This window comes from Indicator indicator, chromosome 5 (genome assembly GCF_027791375.1).
Source record: "Indicator indicator isolate 239-I01 chromosome 5, UM_Iind_1.1, whole genome shotgun sequence".
Taxonomy (NCBI): domain Eukaryota; kingdom Metazoa; phylum Chordata; class Aves; order Piciformes; family Indicatoridae; genus Indicator; species Indicator indicator.
In genome coordinates this window covers 25,678,351-25,700,765 of record NC_072014.1, presented here as the reverse complement: position 1 = coordinate 25,700,765, position 22,415 = coordinate 25,678,351, and the positions used below count along the sequence as shown (strand labels likewise).

The 22,415-nt window shown below is 57.6% G+C and overlaps 1 protein-coding gene across 1 annotated transcript; it reads right to left on the bottom strand.

The window, feature by feature from the left end:
• Positions 1–12,322: 12,322 nt before the first annotated feature.
• IHH (Indian hedgehog signaling molecule) lies at positions 12,323–21,838 on the bottom strand. The gene is made up of 3 exons (XM_054381212.1): positions 21,536–21,838; positions 16,152–16,413; positions 12,323–12,984 (listed from the first exon to the last, which is right to left on the bottom strand). The coding sequence occupies exons 1-3, from the start codon at positions 21,836–21,838 to the stop codon at positions 12,323–12,325; spliced, it is 1,227 nt and encodes a 408-aa protein (XP_054237187.1).
• Between the last annotated feature and the right edge of the window lie 577 nt (positions 21,839–22,415).

Sequence of the window (22,415 nt, the reverse complement as noted above, 5' to 3'; positions counted from 1 at the left end):
TGTAGCCTCTGTACCAGGGAGGTTGGAAGCAGATGCCCAGGGAGGAGAAAGGCAGGAACATAGAGGACCTTCCTCAGCCTTCTGTGCTTCCTCTGCTCTAGTAATCCCAGGGACTTCTCTTCCCCATGCCCATCCAGTCTGGTTTGGAGTCTGCTGAGATCCCTGCACACATCACCCCACTGCAAGGAGCTTCAAAGGTCCCATGTGTGGTGTGACTTCCTTCTTGCATTGCCTGAGCCCCACACCCAAAAGCTGCACTGGGCGGCTTCAGATCTTTGTGTAGGAACAGACACTCAACAGCCCTCTTCCAGCTGCCTCCCTGGAGGCCGATGAATTGCCCAGAGATGGATTTGCTCAGAAGGGGATTTGGGGTAGAATTCACCTCATTATTATGCACCCTACTTGGACAGAGGGTACTGAACGTAGAACAGTGTCCCTTTCCACCCTCAGCACTCCTGTGCCCATATCCAAACTTCTTTGCTTTCCCAGGACAGAAGCCAATGTCCCTGCTAAGGAAAAATACCCCAAAGCCCTTTCTCTCTCCTCATGTGTGAGCAGCCAGCCCAGCCAAGAAGCAGGCATGGGCACGACAAGATTTGGAGATCAATGGAGCAGCCTTACTTCCAAGCACAGGGGCAAAACTACAGTAAGTATCCAGGAAACAGAGGACACAGTGGAGGTAGGACAGCTCCTCAGCTGGAGGTTAACAGCCTGAAATGATGACAGAGGCAAGGGAGGGGCCACTGCTTCCTTATCTGAGTCCCCAGGACTGGTTCCAAGGACTGCAATGGTTTATTAGCTTTGCACAGGGAGCATGCCTTAAGACTTAGAGGAGAGACTGGCGCTGGAGCACAACAGAGAAGTCACCACTGCAGTGACCACCATGGAGCGTCAGACAGGCAGGTAGCAGGCACAAGAGAGCCTGGGTAGCTCCTGCCAAGCCCCAAGAGCAGTTGTGGCTGTGCTCAGGCAGCAGGAGCTAGTGGCCTGGCCACCAAGTCACAGCCTTACTGTCCTCATGGAAGTCCCCTGTACTACCCAAGGAGGCTCTCCAAAGACAGGCAACTCCTCCAAATGATCCCTGGAGCAGCCCAGGCTCTGATTTCATTGATTCCAGGATGATGTGATCACAACCACGCTGCAGCCTTCCAACTGCATGAGCAAGAAATCTCTGCAGACACCAGCCATGAAACCTGAGTGGAAACATCATGATAAATACACCCAGGAAAATCATGGAGGGAGTTCCCTTCTCCAGGTTAGTCAAACCCAGATATTGGGACCCTGTAAGAAGGTTGAGGGCTGAAGCAGCTGGCAGGCAGCCCACAAAATACAGGGCAGAGAGACAGAATCCAGGGCTGTGCACAGGAAAGCTGTGCTGGGTGATGGCTGGCAGAAGGGGCGGGATGCAAGCTGTGATAGATGCCAGGGTGCTGATGAGTTCACAGTCTTCAGGGTCATTAATCAGATCAGAGCTGGATTAAGGTGTCCGAGGTCTGATTAGCTTCATTTCCCACCTCAGGAAGGAGGGAACTCTCTTCCCCATCCATCAGGTCCTCTGGTGACAGCTCACCTGGTTGTTAACTAGATCTGAGGACTGTAATGAGTGAACATAACTGTGGCCTGGCCCCTTATCTCTGCCCAGCATCCTTTCTCAACAGGAAGGTCTCCACAGAGGATCTAGGGCAACCCCAAACATCAGACACAGGTAGCAGACCCCAGGATACCAGCCAGAGACAGCTCATTCCCACAGCCTCGAAGTGCAGGGCACTGTTGGGACAGGAGCTTCCCCAGGAAACTATCCCAGGAGTGAAGGTGGAGTTTAAAGGACAGTGTTCCCAGCAAGCACCATATTGCTCCCACAGCTCATCCCGTGCTTTTACCTCAGGGCCTCCTCTGCCTACCTTTGCAAGATGACTAGCTCTGTGAAACAGGCCCACAAGCAGCACCTTGCTGCTGTGGAAGATGTTGGCCACATCCAGGACAGATCTCCTGAGCCACACACATAGCTAGATGGACCAGCTCAAAACCCTGAACCAGCCAGGGTGCTTCTCCTATCCCCACATCTCTTGCTCCCTAAAGCCCATTTCATCTACATCTCCATTTGTCCCTTGCCTGATGCACCTTATGCTGACTGTGCCTTAAAGGTGCCTTCACACTTAACCATAGCCTACTCCTGGCTAGCACATGCAGACCAGTGGGAGGTCCATGCTGCTCAGGCATGGTCCTCAGCTCCCTCACCTCTCTGGGAGGGCTCTGATCACCTCTCACTGGGCAATGGGCAATACAAGAAATGTTCACACAGCCCAAGGCTTCCTGGGACTCTTTGATTTTCCCAGGCATTTTTGGAAGATTTTCTGAATGTGCCTTAGCTGGACATTCAGAGCTGGTTCTTTCTTCATCCACCTGAAAGCAGCAGTCACAGCAGCACCTGAGCAGATGGACAGAAAATCTGTAAAGCCTTTTATTGCTGTTGTGAAGGTGCCCAGCTAGACAACAGGAGGTATCTTTGATGTGTCCTTAGCCTCAAATGGATCATCTCCATAAAACTTTCATCTATGCAAGGTCAAGCAGCTGGAGTAAAACTAGAAGAGCATCATGCACATGATCACAGACACCCAGCTCTGGTGCACACAAGTCTTCAGCATCCGTAGAGACCCATAATGCTTCCTACAGCGGCTCACATACTTCCCCAAGCTGTTGCCAGCAGTGCCTGAGCCCTCAGAAAAAAAGCCATGGGGGTGACAAGCAGTGTTTAAGAGCACAGTTCAATTTTACAGCCCCACCACTTCCTCAGTGTCACCTTGGGAAGCAACGTAATGTCTCTCAGCAAACCCAACTGCTCCAAGATCAAAGTCAAGGGTGCCGAGGAAAATCCATACCCTGATAAAAAATGACTGACGGAGACCAGACTTTCATTTTCCCAGGACTGAGTCTTTATCCCAGACATCAGAAGAAGACCTGAACCATGCTGGAGCTGTGTCTTGATTTCCACCTAACATGCCATTTTGGCTGTTTCTAGATGCACACTTTAGCACCAGGTCCTTCTGATGGGTTTGGGTCACCTCTTGCTTTCAGTTGATAGAAGTTACCTTTGAGACAGGGCCTGGTGCAGAAACTTGTGTGTTTAGCAGGTCCCAGAGAGAGGTGGCAGACAGCCTCATTTCTGCCTAAGTTAAGCTTTCAAGCCTTGAAAGGGCTCCTTGTCCCCAGGATGGCTGTAGCCACTTGCTAAGCATTAACGACTCCCTAGGTCACAGCCCCCTGAAGCCCTCTGTCTTTAGAAATTACTTCCCTGCAAGAGACCTACAATGTAACAGCCTTAAAGCCTCTCTCAGGAAGGAGTGAATTGTGCTGTTCTGGCCCTGGTACCTCAGGTCATCTTGCAGTACTCCAAAGTCCCAAGAGAAATACAGCCCAGAAACATCATCACTTCCAGAGACACAGCCTGCTTGCAGGTGGTTTCCCAGCTACTACCCTATGAGAGTGCCTGTAGAAGTGTCCTGCTCTGATCTTTGCTCTGCAGCCTCCAGCCCAGGGCAAGCTGAGCCTCTGATGAGAAAGTGCTGAGAGTAATAGCCCCTGATCTGTGCCACTTTGGGGTGATCCAGTTCTTGTGGGAGCCCTTGACTAGTGCCCAGAGTGGGATGCTGCCCTTCCCCTGCCCCTCACAGCAGGGCCACCTGCTATCTCTGGAGTCTGGGAAGCCACAGAGAGCTGGTGGGGAAGGTAAACAAACTGCCAGCCCCATGGTGATTTGTTGCTAAATTAACAGCTGAAGTCACCTGTGAGTGGCCCAGGGCCTGTTAACCAACAAGATTATGGGTCTTAATCAGCCCTGCAGTGGTGGGACCTGAGCTCAGCCTGCATCAGACCTGGCACAGCCAGCCCCAGGGTACCAGAGTGCTCGGTGGGCATCCTCTCTGCAGACACACTGTCAGAGGCATTCACACCACTCTTCTGGGAGCAGAGCAGCTACCTGCAGAGCCCCGCAGAAATGACCACAGGACTCCTCATCTGTCTTTAGGGGTCTCTCCCTGCTCTGGTGATAGCAGGACACAAGTACCAGGCAAGTCACTGAAGCCACCTCCCTACCTGTTTCCAGGGCTGCTGTTCTCAGTCCATGACCCATCCCATGTCTTGTCCCTACCTGCAGTCCTTACTGCCTACGTCTGCCTGCTCCTGCCCACCCCGGAGACTTCTGAGCCAACCACAGGCTCCCAACGGCTTTTCCATCCAAGGGCACATCAGCTGCTCCATCTGACAGGTAGGGATCTGTCCTGGAAAGCAGAAATCCACCGTGCCTCCACCTCCATGCCACTGCCTGAGCTTGGTGGGGTAGCCAGCTCCCCCTGCTCACCTTACCCAGCCTTCAGACCTTCCTCTGACTCCAGCCCCTAGGTCCCTGCCCTGAGCGAAGGGGTTAACAGGCAAAGCAAACAACTCAGTCCCTCCTGAGCAGGTCTCCTGCAGGGATTTCTGAGCAGCTGTTTATTTAGCCAAGCAGCCCCATCTCTGGTGGGACATAGCAAGGCTGAGCAGAAGAGCATGTTCCTAACTCCCATTGTGGAGCAGAGAGAGGACAAAACAGCATGGGAATGCTGGCAGGGCAAGGAGGGTGCCTGTCTCCAGCAGAAACAGCCAGGACACCTCCAAAGTGTCACACCTGATCCCAGCACATGGCCACTTCAAAGGGCTGAGACGCCAGCATCCTGCAGAATTAGGCCATATGGTTACAGGTGACAGGCAGGGGATGCCCCTGAGCTCCACTCTGTTAGCTGCTGACTTTATCTTCCAGGGAGGTAGTGATGTGCTACATGGGTGCTCAGGCTTGGGGACAGGTGGCTTGTCCCATTGTGAATGCCTGGCTTGGACAGAGAAGGACACATACTCAGGTCAGATCCATTTCTTGCAATGACCCAGGGTCTAATTGATACATTTCTAGTTCCACTATCCCCTGACCCTTTTCCTCGTAGAGCCATCCTACTGCCCCCAAAATAAGCTATGGCAGCACCTGGGTTCATCCCTGATGCGTGTCCTCACCCCAGAGCTTGACTTTTGAGGGAAGAGGTTGAACAGCTGACATCTCCATAGCCCAGCATCAGCCAGGGAAGCAGGGGAGTGACTGAATGGACACCATTCCTTCTGCTGCAGCAGTCACTCCCCTGCTTCCCTGTGCTCCCACAGCCCTTGCCCAGCACACTGTGTCCCATGCCACGTGTCCCTTGCACAAACAGGCTTTCCTGCTCTTGGCACCTCCATTGCTGAGCACACCAAGGGATCCCCCAGCCCTGCTTTTTCCTGTCACCTCCAGGATCTTTATATTTCACTGGATCTTGTCCCAAGACTAGAGCTGCTCCATGGGAGGGAAGGGAGCCAAGGCTGGGCCTCAGGAAGTGTTGGAGGAAGCAGCACAGGGATGAGTGCAGAGTGACCCCCCCAGCAGCACAGCCTCACCTCTTCCGTGCTAATAGCCTTTGCATGGAGTCAACTCCTAGCCTGCTCCCAGGGTGACTGGATAAATCAGCTGCTCCTCCCAGGACCTTGGGCTCTAATTAATGTCAGCTCATTAACGAGATAACAGACATTTATTACCCTGTCTCCCTGGCTGCTGATTAACTCTTTCCCAAGGTGGGGGCTGTGATGCCGTGGGACAGGGATGGCAGGAGAGGGTGACGTCTCAAGAGTGAGACCCAGGGACACTTCAGTAAAGGGAGGACAGATGGAGGGACAGGCAAGCAGCACTGCAGGAGGGCCTCAGCAAGGTACGGATGGGACATGGCAGGGGGAGGGGAAGTCAGGACACTTGAGTGTTATCCAGAAAGGGCTTGGTGGATTCAAGCTTCGAAGGAGCCACTAAGACTCATGGGCTCTCCTGGGTTGTCACCGTGGCTTCCAGCATATCCCTGTGCCTCACTGTCCCCAGCCCATGAGGAAGAGTGTGGCCAAGACCTAGACTCAGCACAAAACCTCTGCACGACGCTGGCCCTCAGCCCCTATTTTGAGGAGCTGCCACACAGTCCCACAGCCAGCAGGAAGCCACCAGCATGTCCTTGCCTCTAGATGCAAAAGCAGCCCCCCAGCTCCAGCTGCTCCTTGAGCACTTGCTATGCCACAGAGCAGTGGGGCAGGATGATTTGCCCCAGGGCAAGAGGGACCCTTTGATTTGCCCTTCATCTGAGACTGGGTACAGAGGGCAGGATCAAGGGGGCTGGAATGAGCACGGTGCCCCAGCAGTCCAGCAGCAGGCGGCGGGGGCTAATGCTCTCCGTGCATCAATCACGCTGCTCGGCGGCTCCCTATTAGCGGGAGCAGCGGCTGGTTAATCAGGCTGAGGGCTTCGGCTCGTTAAGCTGACACCTCCGCTGCGAGAGTGAGACATGGGGGCACGCAAGGTGCCACTTATTTATTTTCTTCTTTCCCAGGGAATATATTAAATAAATTAAATTCCTGGAGCGTTTGGTAAGCACAGCCTGCTCTGCGCCTGTCCCAGCTCGACCCAGCTCAGCCGCGGGGAGGGGACCGTGTTCCCCAGCCTGCGACAAGCGCTTGGCACTGCAGCAGGGAGCCGGCATCTCGTGCGCCTCCCTAGCTCCATGCAGTAAGACACAGCCCCCTTACTTCCCTGATTTCCCTCCTTGGTCTGTGCTGTGACTGTGGCTGCTCGGCAGTGCTGAGCACGGTTAGGAGGGCAGGAGAACCTGTGGAAAATGCAGACCGTGCTTTCCTGCCGGGTGTCTCTGAAAGAGCTTCCCCGGTCCTTCAGGGAGAGGAGTTCCTGGGGGGGCTCGGGTGCTTTCGGGGCAGGTCCCTGGTCTAGGGAGAGCCAGGGGCTGGTTTCAATCATAGCACCAAGCCTTTTTCTTTGCTCTCTGGTACTGGGGAGATGCCTGGGCTAGTGGGAGGCTGGCACTGCAAGGTCCCTTTGCAAGCAGGAGTGCTAAGGAGGAAGTGCACTTATTCTCTGTAAAAGTTGAATCTCTATCATCACAGGAATCAGGAATTTGGAAAAACGACACTGCACATCCCAAGAACAGCTTTCATGCCATGAGCAATAACATCAGCAACATTGGCCTAAAAATCATACAGAGCTGAGAGAACAAAGGTCTTTGCTGAAGCATATCCCTGCATTGGACCCTTCCCCTGTTTCAGCATCGGTCACCCCTTCAAAATCAAGTGCTGTCCCTGCTTAAATATCCTGAGGGCTGGGATGTGTTTCCCTCACTGCAGGACTGCTCTGCTTCACCTCAGCATCAGCTGCTCTGGGTCTGGTTAGGTGACAGGCATGGATGGAAAACCTGCTGCAAATTAGTCGTTAGTCCCTGGAGATGTTTATTTATTGACTATTTGCAGCTTTTCCCTCCATCATCACCTTTTCCCCCTCCATTCTTCCAGCAAAGTCAGTGGCTGCCTGTTTGATTCTACTGTTCCACCCCACTTCATCTCATCCCATCTCGTCATCCCTATTCCTTCACAGCTCCTCTTCATTTCAGGAATGGACCCACCTTTTGCTGGTGGAAGGGTGACTCCCTGGAGGTTAGTGAAGAATTAGAAATAATTTAATTTACCTCCCTATTCGGGCTCTTTGATGAGCTGAAAGGCCCCTTGTCAGGCAGCAAATCCATCTTCCTCCAGACTTACATCAAATTTCATTCACTAATTAGAAACTCCTGCCCTGGAGCGTGCTGCCCCCACCCCAGCCACCCCTTCTCCCCACCAACACCATTATGAAAATAAATCGTTCCATTAGCTGCATTGTTGTGGCTGTGGGGCCCAGCACTGGGAGTTATTAGAGCAGGGAGGAGGGCATTGGATTAAGACAAATGATTTATTAAGGAAAAGGACCCTGATTAGATTCTTACTTATCCCCAGTGTGTGGGTGCATACTCACCCACCCTCTGTCCAGGGCACCCCAGACCCACTCATGGAAGGTCAGTTCCAGGTGGCTACAGGGTTTTCCCTGGGGCATATCCTGCTGGCTGCTCCCACAGCACTGGGAGTGTCATCGTGTCCCCCCCCCCATCTCATACTGGGACTGCGTACAGGGTAAGAGCCGATGCCTGCCTCCAGATTCCCAGCATGGTCCTCAGCTGCCCATGCCTACTCCTCCCTTGTACAGAGGATAGGGGACCACCAGCATCACCCCCAGTTCTGCCTGCTCCACAGTGAGGACCAACAGTAGGTACTGGGTTGATCCTACTGACCAGATAAAGGATACAAGAAGGAGAGTTGGCAGGGCTCAGCCTGGACTTGGAGAAGTTGTCAGCCCCCTCTGTGGATCTGGGGTGCTCCCTGCACCCAGGAGATGTGAGGTGGGCACTGCTCCAGGATCCCCGTGTCCTATCATCCTCATAGTGCTCATGATGTCACCCTGAGCCATGCACATGTCCCTCTGCCTGTCCCCCAAGGGGACAGAGATCAGTGACACAGGGCCCTTGGGTGCTCCAGACACTGCCTAGGATATAAAGCATCTGGTCGAGAAAGAGCAGTTTAGGGAACTGGATGGTGATGTTGAGAGCTAGGGGGTGTCCAAGTCCACCCAGTGAGGTGGTGGGCATGTGTCTGTCCAGGGGATAAAGGTATGTGTAGGGGATGGTGCTTCTGTCCATGTCCATACAGGTGTGGCTCTCAGAGGCTGCTGCCTGGCAAAGCACCTCCATTCCTTCCCAGGTGGAAGTGGCCAAGTGCAGACAGAGAGGCTCTGGGCCCTCACAATGGAGGGGGTCCCCAATGCCATCCCTACACAGGTGGGGGGCAAGAGGACCCTCCCACAGCAGCAAGCCATTAAACTACATTAAGATAACCCAAGGGCAGGACTCTGTCATAGGCTCCCTCTGCAGGCACCTGTTGGCTGGCAGTGTGTGGGGCTGAGCCCCGACACCCCACTCCACTCCTTGCTGGGACCCCAGCACCCAGCATGGTAGCCTGAGGATGGAAGCAGGGCTGGTTGCTGCTGCCAGAGCAGAAGGCCATAGACAGAAGGACAGACGGGAGAGGCGGGGACGGTCCCCTCTTGTTAACAACACCGGACCCTGTAGCCTTTTCAAGGCTGTGAATAGGGGGTGGTACCTCTCCTCCCCTGAATTAGGGCCGGGGGTGTTGGCACTGGTTTAACATGCTCAGTCAGGGCTGGAGGGATGGGTGGGGGGACACACACTACCCCAGATGGGAGCATGTGGGGGGTTTGTCCTTCCACCACATGCCCTTCCTGTCCCTCCTTCCCACCATTCACATGGTGATGAGAATAAATTGATGGAGAGACATCCATTGTGGTAGTCTCCAGCCCAGCCCTTCTGCTGGCCACCCACCAGCATACCCATCCATCACCCCCTGTCTAGGGCTCCCCCTACCCAGGACTGGCACCCTGGGAGATGGGGCTGCTTCAGATGCCCATGAGCAGTGAGCCAGCTCCCAGACAGCCCTGGCTCTCCTGGAACTGAGTGACAAGAAAACGGGGAACTTCCAGGGAAGGAAAAGCCTCCCATAAATCCTGCCTGTCAGCTGGGACATCATCTTGTCCTCACCCCATGGGTGAGCCCCACTCACTAAGGGGCTTATGGGACTAGGGAAGAGTTAATAGGGTTTAAGGGGGGGGGGAGGGGGAGCTAGATGATCTTTGGTGTTTTCTTCCAACCTAGACCGTTCTATGATTCTATGACAGGGCTTCAGAAAGACCCTAGAATCTTATTTATGAGTGTCCTCCCTTCCTCTCACTGCCCTGGAGCCAGGACACCCCTATTTTCCCTGCTTCCACCCCAAAGCAGCCCCCCAATACCCTTCAGCATCCAATACCCTTCAGCATCCTTCTAATGGGGCTGTTCTCCCATACTCACTGATACCCCAAAAGCCTTATGAGGCACCCCAAAGGGCACATCCTCTCTCCATGCACCCATTGTCTCCAGCTCCCCTCACTGTACCTGTGAGGGCAGCCTGATTGAAATTTCACTCCATAAAGCGTCTCTCGAAAGCTTGACCCCGTGGCCTCCCTGGGGACCAATTTGTCCTTCTCTGTAATAAGAATCTAATTAAATTAGCTCAACCGCCTCACAGAGCCCTTAAATTAGCCGTGGTGATGAGGACCCTTGCTGACAGCCTGCTGCTGAATTGCTCCACACTTGCCATGCTGCAGGGTCCAGGGAAGGTCCTTGAGGAACCCTGCTCACAACCTGTCCAGCAAGAGCAGGGCAGTGCAGCTTTGAGATGGGTCAGTGAGTACACAGGAGTGCACGAGCGGGAAAAATGTGGGGAGGTTGTCTGGGGCTCTGGCTGGTGGTCTTTCCTTCTGTGGGCATAGGGATGGGATAGAGTAGGGACAAGGCTAGCAAGGGGCAAGGCGACAGAGCCAGCAGTGACATTGGAAGCCCAGTGTAAAGAGTAAAGCCCCTTCTCTGGGAGCACTAGGTTAGTGGGTGCTGTCTTGATAGAGATGGGGGGCAACATGTTCCAGCATGGCTATGTGCTAGGACACTGGACTCAGACTGGGATGAAAAGCTGACCCTGTCAGTTCCAGGGTATCTTTCCTTCCTGCATCCTGCCCCATTTGCCCTAGTTTCCAGGTGGCCCCAATGGCAGCTTGTTCCGTTGTAGACTGGGTCACTCTTGCAGCCTTCAGCTGCCCACCTCCCCAGGGTACAGGGGAATGGGAAGGCAGAGCTTGGCCTTACAGGTAAGGGACACTGGGCTAGCCAAATCTTGCTCCTAGAGAAGTGCAAAATGCCCTCTAGCTTTGCTCGCCCTTTTTATGATGGGCAGTAAGCATCCCCAATCCCTGCCTGCCCTCCCCACACCAGAGCTTGGAGCACCTGCCTGGGAGACGATGAATTTATTGGGCCGTGTCCCACAAAAGGTACATCAGTGGAGAGACAAAAACACACCTTTCATCGGCCACACTCATGCTCTCTCACTTCTCCTTGGACAACAATCACCATAAAAACTGTGCTTTAAAATAATCTTTAAATAATTTCTGCTTTTTGTTTAAAAAAAAAAAAAAAATCACCCTCCCCAACCAAACAGCTTTCCCCTCCCACCCGCTCCCATCTCACCCGACACGCGCCCACGCTGCTTCCCATCTATGGTACATACAAAAAGCAGATAAATAAATAAAGAGGCATGATGCTGCAGGGGGGCGTGGGGCACAGCCTCTGCCAGTCCCCCCTTCTCCACTGACACAGAGCCAGACGAGCCTGAAACACTGGCTTGGATTTGGGAGTGGAACTGTGGCAGCAGCACTGATGGGGCACCCCCCAGGTCCTGGGAGCAGGTGAGCAGCAATGAGTTACCCTGAGGGTTTAGGGTGCTGGGGGGTCAAGGAGGTCAGGCCAGACAGGGTCTGAAGTTTGAGGAATCTTTTAGCTTTGGGGCATGAAAGGCATGACTTTGGGATGAGCCAGCTCAGGGCAGGATGCTGGGAAGACAATGGAGGGAGCACTTTCTCTTCAGCCACCTTACTTCCCCCAGCTCTGGCAGGCTGGGGCTGCAACCCCGGCTCTCCCTGTCCCTGCTCCACCAGTGTGCCCATCCCTGGCTGGCACTTGTCCCCCCCTGCACTTGCACCCTCCTGCCCTCACATCTGCCTTCACAGCACCCTCTTGCCAGCCAGAGCACTTCATGCTGTCACAGTCTCCCCATGGGCATGCCTGGTCAGGTGGCTATGGCACTGGCTTTGGGCAGAGCTTGAGGTCCCGCTCTCACTGCAGCAGCACTTGTGTCACCAAGTCAGAGGTTTTTGTGCCAGAGCTCCCCACTTCCAGCCTTGCCCATGCTTGGACACCCATAGTCAGGGCAAGACATAGTCCCAGTACCTGAGTCACCCTGCTCCCAGCTGTCATGTCCCAGAGGTGGGAATAGCATCACCCACGCTTCTGCTGCCCAAGCTGCCCAGAAAAGGGCCCTGGGTCCCTCTCCCAAAGTCCCCCTGTCAGGTGCAGGCAGGCTGGAAGCCCTATAGGAGCAGCCTGCAGCCAGGGGCCTTCTCCTCTTCCTGCCCCCCCTTGCTAGCTAATTCTGCACACACACACACTTCACACACACACACAAAAATAGCAGCATGTGGATCCAGCCAGGGGCACCCCCATGTTCAAGGGGCACCCTTTGCACCACCTCCCTTCCCCCAGGCACAAGGGGTGAGGAGGAGGCAGTGGGCACAGAAGAGGCACACCAGGGAGTCACAGTGCTCCCCAACCAGAAGGTGGCTGTGCCCTGAGCAGGCAGGGCTGGAGGCAGCTCCCCATGGGCACCCAGCTTCGTGAGGGGGTGCTGGCCCCCGATGAGCCATCCTGTAGCCACCACCTCCACCAGCAGCACTGGCCAAAGCCACGGTGCACCCTCAGCTCTCTGCCCGGGGTACCTCCAGTGGGTGGAAGCTGTCAGGGGGCAGGAGCAGCCTGCCCAAGCAGTAGAGCAGCCATGAGTACCAGTGCATACCATCTCCCTGCATCCCTGGCCACCCCACCAGGCTGTGGTAGAGCCGAAGTGGCCAGAAGGCCATCTGTGCCAGATGTTGCTCCTGCACCAGGGCAAAGCACGAGGCCACCATGCCGTCCACCACCAGCGTCCCATGGCGCGTCAGTGGGGCATAGGCTCCTATGTCCCTCTGGTGCCGCACCCCCACCACCTCAGCAGGCTGCAAGCCACCTCCCCCTGCCACCACCAGCACAAAATGTCCAGGGCGCACATGGCTGGCAAAGGTGGGGTGGAAGTGGGATGCAAGCACTGAGGCATTCTCAGCCACGAAGAGCAAGTGGGTAGGCGTCAGGGCCAGGCGCCGGGGTGGCTCCCGCGTCTCGATGACGTGGAAGGAGGTGAGAGCTCGAGGCTCCTTGTCCAGGAAAGCCAAGAAGTCACTGTAGGTGGGCCTGCCTGCCCTGTCCATCGCCAGCACCCGCTGGCCTGGGCGCAGTGCCCACAGCGGCATCTGGGCACCGTCCTCCAGCGTCGCCAGCGCCCGCCCAGGGAAGCAGCCCCCTGTCTTCGCAGCGGCGGAGTGCTCTGCGCGAGGAGAGAGAGGACAGGAGGGTTACCCATCTGCCAGACCCCCAGCATCACCCATTCATGATGCACAGACCCTATGAGGCCGCCCAGCTTTGCCCACCCAAGGACAACCCTGCCCTGGCACCACAAATATGTGTGTCCCCTACATACTCCCAGCCACCAATCCAGCCACCCTGGGTGCCTGCGTCCCCAGCCACTGTGTCATGAGGGGTGGCACTTGAGGACGATAGCCACATATGTCACCATTTGCTCCCTGCTGTGATGCCTGAGCACTAGGACTGCTCATGCAGAGCCAGATCCAAAAATCCACCCGGCAAAGGGAGCAAAGCAAGGCCACAGCTCCAAAATGTGGAAGGCAGTGTCAAGGGGCACTTAAAGCTTTTGAGGGGAGGCAGAGCCCTAAGCCAGTGAAAGGCTGAGGAGCAGAGTGTCCAGCCACACTCCTCATGTCCATAGAATCCTCATCCCCTGCAGTGCCAGGGATGGGCACTGCTGGGGAAGATGCTACAAGGAACGGCACAGAGTGCAGCATCCTCCTCCTCGGCCCCACAGCACCTCTCCACCCCACAATGCAGCTCTGCTCCCTTCTGCCAGCTCAACCATGCACCACTGATACCAGCAGAATTCCTCTCTGAGCTGCAGGGGGATGTCACAGCCTATGGCCATCTTCAGGCAAAAGCCACCAGCCTCATGGTAAGGGCTTTGCTAGTGGCTGTCACAGGGTAAAGCACCCAAAATCCCTGGGGCTTGTCCCCTGGGATAGTGGCACAGTAGCAACATTCTTCCCTAGATGAAAAGATGCAGCAAGTCACCAAGTGTCAACAGGGGCCCATCCTGGCACTTAGAAGGGTAACCCTGGCTTCCCAAGAAACGATGGTCAGCTCCCTCAGCAATCCCGATCTTAGTGTCTACATGATGCCTTCCCACCACCTGCCATGGGCATCTCATCTAGGGTTCTGCTCCTGGCTATACACAGTCTCAGACTCAAACTTCCAGATTCCCTTAGAGCCCTCTCCCAGCTCACTCATCTAATCCCTGAGTGTCCCTCACCCAGATAGCACTGCCCTTATCACTCCCCAGCTTTGGGCAGAACAAAATCCCAAACCCCAGGCCCATGAAGAGAGGCATCCATCTCTGGGACAGAATCCTTTTATTGCTCAGATGAGGTGCAGCATCCACCCCATGCCTGCCCCTGAAGCCAGATCCCAAATCCTGCACCCTTCACCCTCAGGCAGGCAGCAGAGCCATGGGGAGGGACTGAAAGGAGGGTGAGAGGGGTGCCTGGCAGAACTGGGGGGCACAGCACTGGGCATAGAGGGACGCACAGGTGCGGGGTTGCGGGGGGGACGGGGAGGCCAAGGAAACGCAACACATACAACAAGCCATGTGGCCATCTGTACAAAAATAAAAAGCCATTTAGTAAGAGGCAGGGACAGCCCGGCTGCCCTCTGTACACAGCTCTGGGAGGGCTCAAGCCCACAGCCTTCGTTGCACACTCTTGGGCTCCCTATGGCCTCAGGAATAAATATGTGGGACTCAGCCCCCTGAGGGGCCGCTGCAGAGTAAGAGGGCTGTGGCCAGCCTCCAGAAGCCCTCCAGGGCCTCGGGGCCCTGCTCTGCTGCCTGGGTCATGGCAACCCTCTTCAGCTGGTCCAGGGGAGCATCCCAGGATTCAAGCGCCTCCATCCTTCTCTAAGGACATAGGCCCACTCCTCTGGCCAGTCACAAGGCTCTGAGATCATGGTTCTTGCTTTTGGAGCCTGGCCTTTTTCCTCTGGCCAGCCCCACAGCGTGCCCCGGGGCACTGGAGCCTTGGTCCTTCGCCCACACTTTGTCCCTCTTCTTCTGAGGCGCGTCGCTCCCTCTCTGCGGCGCGGTCGGCCCATCTCCATCGCCGGCCGGCGTTGCGCCCGTCCTGGCATCGGCACGGGGAGCGGGGTCAGCGCGGAGGGCCAGGCTGGCGTCTGGGGGTGTCAGGCCGCTGGCCGCGGGCTAGGGCAGGACAGGCAGAGTGCGCTGGGAGCCGGACCCTGGGACGAAACGCGGGGCGGCACCGGCGCACCAGGCTCGGCACCATGGCGGCACACGGCTGCGCGAGCTCGTCAGCGGGCACGACTGCGGGCTCGTCAGCGGGTATGGCTGCGGGCCCGTCAGCGGGTATGGCTGCGGGCTCGTCAGCGGGCACGACTGCGGGCTCGTCAGCGGGTATGGCTGCGGGCTCGTCAGCGGGTATGGCTGCGAGCTCCCGGTGGGCACGGCTGTGGGCACGTGCTGCAGCCGCAGCCCTGCCCTGTGGCGGTGCAAGTGCCGCCGGTGCGGGCACGGTGTCGGGGGTGTACCTGCAGCCGAGACCCCCTCCGCGTCCGCGCCAGTCCCTTCCCAGCCTGTGGCGGCCGGTAGCGGGGCCGCGGGGCCGCGGGGCCGGTGCCGTGCGCGGGCCGCTGCTGCCCTCTGCTGTCCGCAGCCAAGGCGACCGCTCCAGCGGGGCTGGGGCTGCAGCAATCCCGGCAAGGCAGCCCCGCCCCGGGCTGGGGCAGGTTGCACCCGACACGATCCCGTCCCAGCGACGGGCAGGGCCTGATAGCGGCCGCCCCCAACACGCACTGCACTGCATCGCACCGCCAGCAACAGCAGCGCCGCGTACTGCAGCCCAGCTGCACCCCCAGCTCTGCTCCCCTCCGCAGAAGAGGCTGCACAGCAAAGAACTGATCTCATGGCACCCTGGCCCATCCCTGCCTGGGTGTCCCTGTCCTCGGCCCTCGGATGCTGCTTGTGACAGCAGGAACTCCAGAGAAGCTGGCAGTGGAGGAGGGCAGGGCTGGACGGGGCTGAAGATGGGCAGCCGGGCACGAAAAATCCTTGCAAGGCAGGGGTAGGGGGGACAGATGTGATGGGCAGAGTTGGGGAACAGGCTGCAGAAGAGAATGTGAGGTGGGAAATGGAGGTGGGTAGAGAGGCTGGGTCAAGCTGCAGGTCCACAGGAGTTAGATGGGGAATTTGCCCTGTGGTACAGGTGTGTGACTCACTTCCCACTAGGCCTTCTGCCCTGTATAGGTTCTGGCTTTGAAACCTAGCACCCCCCAGTGCCAGCCAGGCCACCTAAGCATGCTGCAACAGAGGGGCTGACCCCTAGCTCTGCTCATTGCCCCCAACACCAGCCTCACCTGACTTGACGGAGCAGTGGATGTGTGCCTTGGACTCATAGTAGACCCAGTCAAAGCCAGCTTCCACGGCCAGGCGAGCCAGCATGCCGTACTTGTTGCGGTCCCTGTCTGAGGTCGTGATGTCCACAGCTCGGCCCTCATAATGCAGTGACTCCTCCGAGTGGTGCCCATCTTCATCCCAGCCCTCTGTCACCCGCAGCTTCACCCCTGGCCACTGATTCATGACAGAGATGGCCAGGGAGTTCAAGCGGTCCTTGCAGCGCTGCAGGGCAGAGGGGCAGAATCAGTACAAGTTTTTTGGAGGGGGGCAGTTAGCTGCCTAGCTGGCAAGTTCCATCCCACCATGCTTCCACAAAACCTGTTTGAGTTTTCAGACCCTTTGGGGGCAGGTCCAGCAGAGAAAGATCTGGGAACATGAGGTCCTTTGTCCATCCCATAACCTCCACACTGCTTACCATGCCTGATACCCCCCTGTTTGACACATTATGTCCCAGAGGTGTACACCTCAACAAGTGATCCTTCTCCTCCTCCATCTCTCCCCCAATTCCAAGCTTGCTCCACACCTTGTTGGGTGGGACAGCCTAGTCTGGGGTGAAACATCCTCTCTACTTGCAGGACACCTATCATGCAAGCAAGGCAACTGCCACACCTCATCCCCCCACCATCCCCAGCAAGCAAAAGGGTGCCAGCCCAAATGCCTAAAGGCCTAAAATACAGCCACTGTGGGAAACATTTTCACACAGTTCCCAGCTCAGTGCTGGAACTCTGCACCACGGGATGATGTCATGGGTTGTGAGAGACAGTCACAGTGAGCATGAGCCAGGGCTATAACACCTGATGCTGGCCACACCCCCAGGCTCAGAAATGCCCCAGCACTGCTTCTGCAGGGAGCTACCCTCTCAAAAATGTGGGCCCCCACCTATCCTCAAGCACCTGTTCCCATTCTGGGGAGGTGGGTGCTGCTGTTCTCAGGGAAACCCACTTACACTTGGCAGGGTCTGGGGCCTGGGAAGGGCAGTGCCAGGCAGGCCTTTGCCCCACATGGGGTGGAGGAGCACCTCTGCCCTCATCCCACACTCCTTGGGTGTGGGGAGATAAGCCAGGAAAGTGTTGGACAAACAGTTCCCAGGTGAGGGGAGGGAGGGGAGTGACTTTTGTCCCCATCCAACACCACTGTGGTGCCACTTGGCACAAGCAGCTCCTGAGGTCCATAGCCCCACGGGGATCTCACAGAGCAGGGCAGTAAGGAAGCTCAGGGATGAGGGCAGGCAGGGGAGTCCCTGACATCCTCTTGCTACTCCCATGCCAGCACCCTGATCTGGGCACCCCTCCTGCCATCACTGCTAGCCTTTCTGTCCTCCAGCAGCACCCTGCCCACATACAAACACCAAGACCCTCCCAACCCTGTCCCCAGGCAGGGTCACTTCCTGCCATCAGCCCCTGGGGCAGGGCCATCAGAACCCACCTGGGCTGCCTTGTCCCCTGCATGTGCCTCTTCCAGTGCATCCCCAGCCCAAGGGTGCCACCATTTTCTTCCCTGCCCGGCACAGTGCCCATCTGCCTTCCCGGTTGGGCAAACAGTGGCAGGCAGGGCCCCGGAGTATTCTGCCCCCGGACTGCTGAGCTGGGTGGTTCTGCCTGTGCCTACGGCGGCCAGCAGGTGTCAGAGCACGGGCAGAGAGCGGGCAGGGACCGGCAGGGACCAGGTACCGGCAGGGAACGAGGAGTGATGGGTGGGGAGGGTCGGGGAGGAAGCAGGTACTAAGGCGTGGGGATCAGATGCAGGAAGCAGCGGGCAAGAAGCTGGCATGGATTGGCAGGCAACAGGCAACTCTGAAGAGGGAGCAGGCAGGGATGAGCAATGATGAGCAGGGAGCAGGCAGTGATAGGCAAGGGCAAGCAGGTGGGGATGGGCAGAGAACAGGCACAGAAGGCACGGAGAATAAACAGCAGGCAGAAATGGCCAAGGATGGGCAAGGAGCAGGCAGCAATGGGCAGAGAGTGGAAATGAGCAGAAGGGAGCAGGAACAGACAAGGAACAGGTAGGGATGTGTAGTGGCTACCCAAGATGCCTTCATAGACAGGTAGACAGGGACCAAGAAACCCATGGGCATGGGCTGTCTGCAGTATCTGTGCTTACTGGGCGCTGCAGGGAGAACCCACCTGTTCCCCACACACAACCCAGAGGGGCTACAGCAGCCTTGGGGACCAGGGTGACCATGCTTGTCTGAGTGGCATGGTCCCCCTCCTGCCTGGGGCCAAACACGAGACCTTGCAAGGTGACTGCAGAGATGTAGAAATGCCACCATAGTCTAAGGGCCCTATGGGGCTCAGGCTGGAGTGGCATGTCCAAGGTCAGTCATGTGTCAATGAGCCTTGGTCACAGCTCAGCAGCTCCAGTGCTGTTCTGGTGCACAACTGGGAAGCTGAGACACGTGCAACAGGTATGTGTTAGGGTCTCGTGGCAAAATGGGTGGTCACAGTGTGGGAGCGGGGAGAAACAGCTTGTCTCTGTAGTGGCACTGATGACTGGGCACTTCCAGACAACATACAGGACAGTGCCCCATGCCACCATGCTGAGATGAATGGCCCCATGCTGTCCCATGCACATCACAGTGAAGACCAGTGGAGACCCTGGGGATGTTGGGCTGGGCTGAAGAGATATGTTCTCCCTGACAATCTGCATCAGCATGTCCCTTCTCATGTCCAGAATGAGAACAGGTTCAGGACTTTAGGGAAGGCAGCATGTCTGGAAAGAAGGGAACAGCACCAAAATGGAGCACAGTCAGCTGTGACCTCAGGGCTATCTCAGGGAAGGCACACAGGATACTCAGGCATGACCACAGCCTCAGCAGAAGGGCTGGAGATGAAGTGTGCTTGGCCAAAGGTTATCTCCATGTCCAGAGCCTGGCCAGGAGAAGTCCCACAAACATCTTCCCCATAAGGTGAGATTTCTCCAGGAGGAAGCCAAAAGTCCTATCCCAAGGTGTCCATGAGAAATTCCTCACCACTGCAAAGCTGGTCTCCATGCCAATTGGGCTAACTGTAGCTGCAAGGGGTGATGGCTAGGGTAGGGAGAAGTTTGGGATTGGGATTTCATGGGGGCTGGGGGCCCTGGACATTCCTGGGCCAGGCTGCTAGGGAGAGGTGAGGCAAGCTCTACCTCCAGCCTTATCTCAGCACCTCCGAGTGGGACCAGCAAGAACAAACACACTGGAATTCTTGAGGAAGATGAAACGATAAAGAAAAGGCAGGTAGAGAGCAGTGCTACCCACCCCCTAAAGCAGGCAGCATCTTCCGGCTGCCTGGGACACCCAGACCCTTGGACTTGGGGAAAGAAAACAGGTTTGAAGTGAGTCAACAGCAGTAAAAGCCAGTGCACTGGGGGAAGGGACAAGGAGTTAGGTCAACGGCCTTTCCCAGCCTGCAGCAACACAGAGTATGGTGCCATAGCCAGAGCTCCCATGTCTGGGGGCATCTCACACACCCAGGGGCCATAGGACAAGCCCAGAGGGCTGTGGAATGGCAGCAAGATACCAGAAGTCATGCCACCTCCATAGCAATAGGGACAGTTCCCTGCAGAGCTGTGCAAGACACCACAGTATCCATCTCTGTATGGATGTGTGGTGGTTAGGGATCCTGCTGAGGTAAGAGCTTTCATTTGAGCACCTCAAGAAGACCAGGAGTTTCCAGGTACCCTGCCAACAAGGCAGTGGGACAGCAGGAAGTGTGGGGCTGGCAGGTGGGACATAGGGCCTCTGAGACATCCTCTCTCAGGGATGCTGAGGGGCACTGGCTAATTTAGGGCAAGGTGGTGGGAACATTCTCAAGATCCAATGCAGCCAGAAGCTCTCTCCTGCCTCCAGCCTGAATGATATGATGTCACTCACTTCCCTGATGCACAGACCAGTGGAGCTCATCACTTCAAGTATCCCTGAAGCTGTTTACAGGGGATGCCAAGCTCCGGGGCTCCAGTCACCCACAACCATTACTTGTGCAACTCCCCAAGCTTCCTGCTGCTTCACAGAGGGTCTCAGTCTCTCTGCTGCAGTCCCCAGAGAAGAACCAAGCTGGACCACAGTGCCTGCCCTGAGGCACCGTTAGAGCTGTCAACCCAGCACCCAAGCAGCTTCTTCTCTCACTGTTACCAACAGCTCGGTCCGAAACCGTGGGCAGAGCCCTACTCTGTGCCTATCTCCACAGCCACCCACGCTCACCCATCTGCCAGCCTCGGACCCGGGGGTGCAGTGGTCAGTGGGGCAGCCCCGGCTCTCCCCCATCTCCCCCGGGAGCTTGGTCAGGCTGTCTCACAGTGCTGAGGCTGGTGGCCAGGTTTCTTAGCAAGGCCATGCAGCTCCTTATCTGCATTCCTAAAACCCTCAGGCATTCTCCTGGCAATATTAAAACACAGAGTAACCTTCGTCCAGCATCACCCCCACCTCTGCTGTCGTCCTCTGTCTGTGCCCCTCCTGTCCCCCTCCTCCTTCCCTCTGGCCCAGGGCATCTGTAAGCTGGCTGCAACAGGTCAATAACAAGTTGTCTGTGTTCCCAAGCAGACCCCATTGAGCACTCTTCACCATCCCACCTGAGGCAGGAGAGAATAAGGGGCACTGAGGCATGGAACAATGTTTTGGGGAAAGAATGGGGACAAAGTCAGCAAGGCAAGGGTGCTCCTGAAGCCCAGCTTGTGTCTCTGCCTACTCCCCTCCCTGCCAGCACACCGGGCTCTGCTCTGACGCTCGGGTCCAGTGGGCAGGCTGTTTGTTCTGCCAGCCGGCAGGCAGAGAGGAGAGGTAGGATGGGTGCAGTGAGGTAGGTTGCTGTTCTTTCGCGGAATAGCACGGCACAGCACTACCGGCCTGGGGGTGGTTTGGCAGCATGCTGCCGGATCGGGGATCACTGTGGCATGACTCGAAGGACACCAGGGCAGGCTGCTGCCAGCTTGGAAGGCAAGCTGCTCCCAGCTCAGAGGATGGAAGACATGGGTTGGGAGACAGCACTGCAGGGTGGTGTCAGCTCGGGGTGCAGCAGACATGGGTGCCACAGGCTGCGAGGGGCAGCGGGGCACGGTGCTGCCCTTTCGGGGGGCAGGGTGCTGTCGGCTGCGGGAGCAGTGTGCTGCCGTATCAGACGCAGCGTGCTGCCGGCTCCAGCGCGCCTAGTCGAGGGGGCAGAGCTTTGCGGCGCCCGAAGGGAGATGCCTGCGCTGCACAGCCAGCAGCCCGGGCCGGGCACCGGGATGCTTAGGGTACGACAGGGAAGCCGCAGCGCCATACCCCTCGCTGCTGCCACGAGAACGGGGCGTGGGTTAGTTCGGGGCAGTCCCGGTGCCTGCAGGTGCCCGGCGAGGGAGTAGAAGCGGGCGGGCGGCGGCGAGGCCGTACCTGGGTCATAAGCCGGTCGGCGCCGGTGTTCTCCTCGTCCTTGAAGATGATGTCGGGGTTGTAGTTGGGCGTGAGCTCCTTGAAGCGCTCCGAGTTACGCGCGATCTTGCCCTCGTAGCGGCCACTGGCCCCCAGCGTCTTCTCGGGAACATTGGGGCTGAACTGCTTGTAGGCAAGCGGGATGAGCTTGCGGGGCGGGCGGCGGCGGCTGCCCACTACCCTGCCCGGCCCGCAGCCCCGCACGGCCGGCGCCAGCAGCAGCGCGCACCCGCTCAGCAGCAGCATCAGCCGCGCCGGCTTCATGGCGCGCCCGGCGGCCCCGGGGCGGCCCGGGGGACCGGCGGCTCCTGGGGCCCCGCTAGGTTCGGCCGCCTCTCCCGCCGCCCGCCCCGGGGCTCCCCATGCGACGCGCAGCCGGCGGGCAGGTGCCGGTGCCGGTGCCGATAGCGGCGGCGGCAGCGGCGGGGCACGGAAGCTGCCCGGCGCGGGTGCGCCCCGGCTGCCCGGTGCGGCGGGCTGGCGTCGGCCCGCTCTGAGCTGCCGTGGCCCGGCGGCGGCAATAAATAGCGAAGGGCCGTTTGTTTTGGCAGGCGAGCGGCCGCTTGCGGGGCGCGGGGCTCGGTTGTGCCGGAGCCCCCCGCGGTTTAAGCCTCCGGCGGTCAGCGCGGCGGGGCTGAAGCCGGAGCCGCTGCTGCCTCCGCTCCCCGGGCAGGAGTGAGAGGGGAAATTGAAGAGATCCGGGACCGGGAACCGCCAGGACCGCACCCTGCCCGTGTCCCAGCCTCCCAGTGCCCTCCCTCTCTCGCCTCCTCCCCGCGGAACCTGCCCCAGGCCGCCCGCAGCCTCCTCCCCCGTCCCGGGCCGAGCCCCGCAGCCCACC

Coding starts and splice junctions, on each gene's coding strand:
- IHH (XM_054381212.1), bottom strand. CDS start 21,838: ATGAAGCCGGCGCGGCTGATGCTGCTGCTGAGCGGGTGCGCGCTGCTG. Junction 16,414..21,535: donor CCGACCGGCTTATGACCCAG/GTACGGCCTCGC, acceptor TCTGCCCTGCAG/CGCTGCAAGGACCGCTTGAA. Junction 12,985..16,151: donor CCACTGCTCCGTCAAGTCAG/GTGAGGCTGGTG, acceptor CTCCTCGCGCAG/AGCACTCCGCCGCTGCGAAG.